Source organism: Gigantopelta aegis, chromosome 14 (genome assembly GCF_016097555.1).
Source record: "Gigantopelta aegis isolate Gae_Host chromosome 14, Gae_host_genome, whole genome shotgun sequence".
Taxonomy (NCBI): Eukaryota; Metazoa; Mollusca; class Gastropoda; order Neomphalida; family Peltospiridae; genus Gigantopelta; species Gigantopelta aegis.
Window position 1 is genome coordinate 39,042,457 of NC_054712.1, and position 8,309 is coordinate 39,050,765.

General features: G+C 33.5%; 1 protein-coding gene across 1 annotated transcript in view; it reads left to right on the top strand.

Moving 5' to 3' along the window:
- Window positions 1-7,659, top strand: part of LOC121388119 (protein unc-93 homolog A-like) — a 45,285-nt gene extending 37,626 nt beyond the window's left edge. The window contains exon 7 of the mRNA XM_041519344.1: window positions 470-7,659. Within this exon, the coding sequence (XP_041375278.1) occupies window positions 470-738 (269 nt within the window). The 3' untranslated portion in view covers window positions 739-7,659. The remainder of the gene's footprint in view (window positions 1-469) is intronic.
- The last annotated feature ends 650 nt before the right edge of the window (window positions 7,660-8,309 follow it).

Consider the following 8,309-nt stretch of genomic DNA (forward strand, 5'->3'; position numbering starts at 1 on the left):
GTACATTGTGTTTTTGGTCATCCTGTTGTTTTTAATATCACAAAATGGATTTCTCATAGTTTTAAAAACGCACGTGTGTCTGAGAAGTAACAGTTATGGAGTCGAGTTTTAGTCTATTTTTAGAGGGTATTTCACCATTTCAAAGTCACAGACTCATGTTTCACTCAATTGTAACTTTATCCAAATGTGTTACAGGTTTGTAGATTAGCTAGACTTAGTGTGCATTTTCATGGGCTGAAACTAGGGTATGTCCCTTTAAAATATCGGTTTTATCCTGCTTAGGTCGAATGGTAGAGCATCGCGGCATTCGCCATTCTAACCTTCGCGGGATAAAGCCGATTAAGTAAAAAAATAAATGGTTTCAAGCATAACAGGAACTTTCATTACTCTAGTTCCACTCACAAATTGTCATTTGGTATTATTTGTGGAAATACATAGCTAATTGTATTTGTTATATTTTTGCCCACAGCACTTTATGGATGTCTGTTTACGGAAAACACCGAAGCAGCTTTCGCCAACTATCGTCTTTGGGAGTCGTTTGGTTTTATGCTGACGTACGCCTACAACGACTTTCTCTGTGCAGACGTAAAACTCTACATCTGTGGTGGTTTTCTCGTCGTGGGAATGGCGTGTTACAGCGTCGTGGAGATCACGGAGAGACGACGGGTAGTCACTCGGAACTCTTCCGTCAATGCTGCTAATCAAACCTCGGACGCAGAACAGACGACAATATGTTAACATCTTGGCGATATGTTAACATCTGATTGCAGATGAATATCATTGCATCACAATTTGTGTGAAATATATAGAGGATATTTTATGTTTTTTTTGTCAAATATGCTTGCGCGACGAGTGTGATATGATTGCAAACTTCACGAGATGAGATATAATTCATATTTGACAAAAAACATGAAATTTTCCATTTATTATATAACTTTTGGCAATTTACCTTTATTTTTAAAATGGCAGCAGCAAAATAGTTCCGGGTTTCTTGCAGTGAATATAAACTTTCTACAATGACGATAACACATTTTAGAGTGAAATAGTGAAATTTTCACTCTAAAATGTGTTATCATCACCGAGTGACTGATAACACTTTTATTTCACTGATATTTTAAGATATTTCACTAAATGTTATATAATAAAATATTCTACGCTCCAAACTATATGAATATTTTACTTTACATAATAACACATTTAAAATTATGTCTACATGCATTTTATTATGCACAACCAGGATTCTGCTTGTGCTGGTGCAGTTTGTAGACTTGTTTATGATCATACATGTATTAACCAATAATTAGTTCAGAGAAAGCAGCATCAGAAGCTGTGATACAAGTGATCAGATGCTGCTGTGATGTCAGCAAATACCCAGGTTGATGCAGGCCTGTAATTTAGTGTAAGCGCATGTCAAGATGGCAAGACGTCTTTAGATGAGCTCCAGCTGAATTTTGTGATTTAACTATGCTTGTCTCACTTTGATCATTATTACTTCGCATATAAACAACCGAGGTTTGTGTTTAGTATTGTTTATTCCAAAAACTGTGAATTATGAGCCATAATCAGAATCATGGTGGATGTATGCATAGTGCAACGTTTGACAACGGACATCCATATACACCCAATATGGCGACCGAGATGCAGCATGGGGAAGCAGAGTTCAGATACATGATGAACACTCCACAGCCAGGCCAAGCTCAGTAACAGTCAGTGAATACCGATAGTCATAGCGTTATGTCTCCGCCCGCATGGGCCAAAAGTTTGATGGAAAGGCTAGTAAATATTGAACAACAGACTGTCAAGCTAGCGTGTTTGCCAGCAACAGAAAACAAGTTGTCCAATATTGAAAACAATGTCAGTAGACTTACAAATGAACTGAAAGCAACATGTGAAAGAGTCGGTGTGTTAGAAAATAGTCAGTTTCTTAGTGATGCTTACGATACATCAAAAAAGGAACGCGAGAGCATTAGGCAAGCGGTGAAATCTTCTGAACAAAAGACCGCCCGAGAAATTAACGACATAAATGCAAGGCTGGAGATTCTGCGCGTAAATTCAGATAAATTAAGCAGTGAAAAAGTTGAATTACAAGAGACCGTGTATGATCTACAAACACGGTCCACGAGGAACAATTTATTGTTTACTAGACTCAAAGAAAATGATAAAGAAAATACTGAGGACATTTTGTACAACTTTTAGAAAAGGAACTGAATTTTGACACTTCACAACTTTATTTCGATAGAGTACACAGATTAGGGAAATTGAAAAAAGACCGTGACGGTAAAACACTCAACTCCAAACCGAGACAAATTGTAGCCCGATTTGAGCGCTACTACGACAAGGAAACCGTCCGCCGGAAGTCGTACATGTTAAAAGGAAGACCCTATGGAATAATGAAGCCGTATCCCCATCAGATCGTCGAGAGGTCTAGGCAATTGTACCCACTGTTTAGGGAGGCCAAACAAAACCACCAACAGATTTCGTTTATTGCTGACAAGTTGTTTATAGACGGCAAGCGAATATATCCAAAGGAGAAGCCGACTGAACCAGCGAACCCTACGAGACAAACTCGCAACAGAAGCGGTACATCATCTCCCGAAGCACCAAGCAAGCGAACATGTCACGAACGCCAAGCGCCAACTTCTAGCTATTCATCTTCTACTGAATAGGGGTACGATGGGGGTACAGAGTGTTTAGCCTTGATGGGTATGAGTGTAAAGCGTTCCCCGTTAAGAAAAGAAAATATTCCCAAGGTGGTGGCATTTTTATTATGTACAAAACAAAACTCATACCTTATGTTTCAATAATTGAAAATTGTTTAGATAGCATTATTTGGATCAAATTAGATAAAACATTGAATAAGTTCAACCAGGATATCTTTATAGCTGCTGTTTATATAGCGCCTCAAAAATCTTCCTATTACAAATTATATTACTGTGATCTGTTTATAGAATTACAAAAATCAATTGAGTATTATTCTATGATTGGGGATGTGTTTTTATTTGGAGATTTTAATAGTAGAACTGCATCTAGAGATGAGTTTATTAAATTTGATGAGCCTCATGTTAGATTACTTCATCATATAAACGATCTAATTAATTATTCTAATGACGAGGAGTTATCACCACGAATGAACCCTGATGGAGGGCAAAATAATTATGGGTGTAAACTTTTGAATTTATGTAAAGCTACTGGATTGCGTATTGTTAATGGTAGACACTCTAGCGGTTTTGCTAATGAGTTTACGTTTCAATGGTCAACAGGGTTTAAGTGTTGTAGACTACTTATTATCTACTAGTAATAGGTTTTCTATGTTAGAGAAATTTATTGTATGTAACTTTAATCAGTATTCTGACCACGCATCATTGCATGTGACGTTTGCTTTGAAAAATATAGTAATGCTTAATTCAAATGTTACCTCAGTTGCTGTAGATACCGAAATGAGTAAACTTAGTAAATCTAGATGGTTTGGTGAACATAAACAGGTATGCTTGGAAGCAATTAGAGTTAATATTGATTTATTGAATGCATGTGTTATAAATGTGGAGACAGGTTCTCAGCGAGATATAGATAAAATGGTTAATGATTTTACTGATATACTTCATGATATAAAGGATCCTTTTTTTATATGTGATAAGACACGTAATTATATGCCCAAGGTGGACAATATAAAAACTAAAACTACTGATAAACCATGGTTCAATAAAGAGTGTAGGTGTTTATACAACCAATACTTAGAGGCATTACGTATTTTTAACTCTAGAAAATCTCGTGAATATAATGATAACTTGCATATCTGTAAAAATGCTTATAAAAGATTAGAAAGACGTCTTAAAAGAAAATATCAGAGTTGGCAGGGAAATCAGCTAGAATATTTGAGAATACATAATCCTAAAGAATTTTATCGTAATTTCTCCAAATCCAAACGGCAAAAGTCTAACGTACCTTTATGTGAATTTTTTGATCATTTTAAAGAAGTAGTTGAAACAGAGTCTAACACTTCAGGAAAGCAGGCTGAATCAGATGAGGACTTTATAAATTATGAAAGTTTGTATGAACAGCTAGATTGCGAAATAACTGATGATGAAATAATATTGGCGATAAAAAATTTGAAACGTGATAAAAGTGCTGGTTACGATGCTATTTTAAATGAATTTCTCATTGAATTCAAAGAGCCTTTAATCCCTATCATTAAAACAATATTTAATATAATTTTAAATTCGGGTAGATTCCCTGCTTCCTGGGGTGTCGCTGTCATTGTTCCAGTTTTTAAGAAAGGTGACACGTCTGACCCAAACAATTACAGAGGCATTAGCTTACTAAGTGCTCTAGGAAAACTATTTACTTCTATACTCAATAAGAGATTGTTAGATTGGTCGGATGAGTTTGGCTTTCGTAGAGGAATGGGGACAACAGATGCCATTTTCTCATTATACGCTATCATTTCAAGAACGCTTGCAAGAAAGAACAGGCTCTATTGCTGTTTCATTGACTATAAAAAAGCATTTGATTCTGTAAATAGAATAAACTTGTGGGTTAAGCTTTCTAAAATTGGTATTAGAGGCAAGCTTCTTCAGGTTATTAAAAGTATGTATACATCTGTAAAATCATGTGTTACGATAAGTGGATTTCGTTCTGAATTTTTTAATAATGATGTCGGTTTAATGCAGGGAGAAATTATTGTATTCTTTCTATATTAATGATCTAGAAAATGAATTTATTTGTAGTTCATGTTCTGATTATGAGTTAAAGGAGGATTTAAGCCTTTTTCTATTATTATATGCTGATGATATGGTTATTTTTGCTAAAAGCGTTGAAGGTCTCCAAACAATGTTAAATACGTTACACCAATATAATACAAAATGGAGTCTCTGTCTCAATATTGTAAAAACTAAGATTGTAGTGTTTAGAAACGGTGGTACTATAAAAGATTATGAGAGGTGGTATTACAATGGTGTTTTGCTTGATAATGTAGATCAGTTCACTTATTTAGGTTTAACTTTTAATTATAAAATCACTACAGACCAAGGTCGAAAAGCTATGTATGCACTTAAAAGAAATACTAAACATCTACTGTTGAATTTAATGACGTCTTTATCCTTATTTAATACGTACATTTCAAGTATTTTGTATTACTGTTGTGAAATATGGGGATACTATAAAGCTAACTCAATAGAAAAGTTACATTTAGATTTTTGTAAGGATATTTTAAAAGCTAAAGGCTCCACAAATAATATTATGGTATATTTTGAACTAGGTATTTATCCACTGTCCTATGTACGCAACTATCGTATGCTAAAATATTGGTTCAAATTACTTAAAACAAATAACTGTATATTGCATGCTGCTTATGATGAACTGAGGTCTAAGTGTGAAAAGGATAATAATTGGGCAACTCATATAAAACAACTATTGTGCTCCCTAGGATTTTACGATTTGTGGTTAAACCAGGATTCACTGGCAAATGCTAAGTTTTATTTACTTGTATTATGGCAGAGAATTATAGATCAGTGCAAGCAAAATCTAACAGGCATATTACAAACGTCGACTAAATACTCTTATCTTTATAAATTCTTAGTAAAGGATATGATTTTACAGAACTATCTTAAGAAATCTATTCCAGATTTGTATAAAAGGTGCATCACAAAAATTCGTTTATCTTCACATAGGTTAGCTATTGAAGTTGGACGTTATAATAATATTGATAGAATTAACAGAGTCTGCGTATTTTGTCAACTGGGGGAGATTGAAGATGAGTTTCATTGTATATTATGCTGTCCATATTTTAACGATTTAAGAGTTTTATATATTAAAAAAAATATTATAGGATGCGTCCATCAATGTTCAAATTAATACAGTTACTAAGTACAAATAATATTAAAGATTTGTGTAATTTAGGTAAATATCTATGGAAAGTATTCAAAAAACGTGAAGCATATTTTATTGTTACTTAGAGACAAAGTCGAATTACACTTATTCTATTATATTCTCCTTTGATTGATTGTAATAATGCTATGTTTATATTGTTATTCTTATTTTACACCTTTCATTCGTCTTTCCTTAACATGTTATTTGTAATTACAACTGATGAGCAGTTACTGCTCAAAGTTTGAATAAAGAATTGAATTGAATTGAGTGGGGTCGATGCAATCAGAGCACCGTTACGTCATCCCCAGGAAATGATAAGCTGTGTGATCAAACTGATATTAAATTAATGTTTTTAAATGTTTGTGGGTTGAAATCCAAATTACTTATACCCGAGTTTCAAGTGTTTTTGAATAAATATGATATTTTGTGTTTTTGTGAAACAAAAACAAGTGATATTGATTTTATAGACATACCAGGCTATAAATATGTAATGAATAATAGATACGGTTACTCATTAAGAAATTCAGGTGGGATTGGTGTAGCTGTGAAAATAAAATATGTTAATTGTGTTGACTTTGATATATGTAGCACATCTGATTACATTTTATGGTTTCGAGTACATATGGGTAACAACAATTCTAGTTTGTTAGTAGGAACTGTTTATATCCCACCAGAAGGACCACCATACAATACTGTAGGCACATTTCAAACAATACATTGTGAAATAACCGATAAACTGCTGTTAAACAAATCTGTACTCCTTGTTGTCCCCACTGACAGAAATTTAACCTGCTTTGTTGAAATTAATAACTTGTTTTCAAATTGTTTAGATGATGATGACGATTTATTGCACTGCTTAAATATATCACTTGAAAGATACAACAAAGATAAAGGAAAGCCGAATAACAATGGTTATAAATTAATTGAAATTTGCCAGATGAATAATTTGTATTTTATAAATGATCGAGTTGGTGAAGATAGATGTATTGGCAAAGTAACTTGTAAAGGAGTTAGTTCAGTTGAATATGCAATAAGTACACGGTGTGCTTTTAGATATGTACAAAGTTTTAAAGTTTGTGATTTCGATCCATTATATTCCAACATTCATTGTCCAATTGATCTGACCTTAAGCCATGTCTCTCATGACTTGCCAGTATATAGTAATAATTATAGTTTGAAAACAGAGCCATGTAGATGGAAGAAATCATTACAGAATAATTTTGTTGAAATTATTAACCAAAACAAGGTCAACAGTATCATGCACGATATGGTGAATAGTACTCAAAGTCCAAATGTCAATATTCCTACATAGCCGACTCCGTTTGGGTACCAGTGATTTGAATGGTCATAGATTTGTACATGTGACAGATACCCCTTCTTGTATTTGTGGCCATCCAGTTGAAGGTGCAGAACATTTTCTATGTTTTTGCCCAATATATGTTGCAGCTCGCAATACCCATTTACTGAACTATTATAATCTCAAGTGTCATACTTTGCTATTTGGAGATTTAAATATATTTAAATCTGTTCAGAATTTTCTTATTAATAGTAAGCGTTTCGAGATCATTTAACCATTTAACCATTCTAATTGTTTGCTATTTATTCTTTGTTTCTTCTACACACTCCTCTCTTCTATTCCCCCAACTATCCGTGTTATCTTTATTGTAATATTGTTCTAGCCATCTTGATGTATAGCATGTATATTTGTTAAATGTAGAGAGAGGCCTTAATATAGGCACTTTCCTGTTTGCCAATCCCAAATTTGATTTGCTAATAAATATTGTTTAAACCAAATGTCAATATTGACAATGCAGTCAATAGTATTACCAAGCTTTTCAATCAGTCGGCTAGGACGGTGTTTGGTGTCAGAACAACAGGAAACAATGTACAATATTGTAAACGGATTACTAGTGTTCCCAAACCTTGGTTTAAAAAGGAATGTATTAATGCTAGAAAAACGTTCCACAGAGCCAAACATATTTATCGGTTACACAATAGCGAAGACAATAAACAAGCTGTTATCACTGCTAGCAAAAAGTACAAGAGGGCGATCAGAAAGCATAGTACTGCTTATAATAAAAAAAGTGACCATAAGCATATTTTAAAAATAATAAAAGGTTCAAAAAAGTATTATCTAGCCCCTCCCTAGAAGAATTTTTCATTTATTTTAAGAATACCAATTGTTATAAAGCTGAGACAGATGATGATGTTGTTAACGTGAACGAGATAGCTTCAGCAGTTGACTTGAATGACTTTTTAAACAAGCCAATAATAGATGAAGAAATAAAGAAAGCAGTAAAGCAATTGAAAAATACAAAGCACCAGGACATGATAATGTTTTAAACGAATATATAAAAACTACGCTAAACAAACTTTTACCAGTTTATATTTTTTTGTTTAACCTAGTCCTGGATAGTGGTAATACCCAAGTGAATGGCTAAATG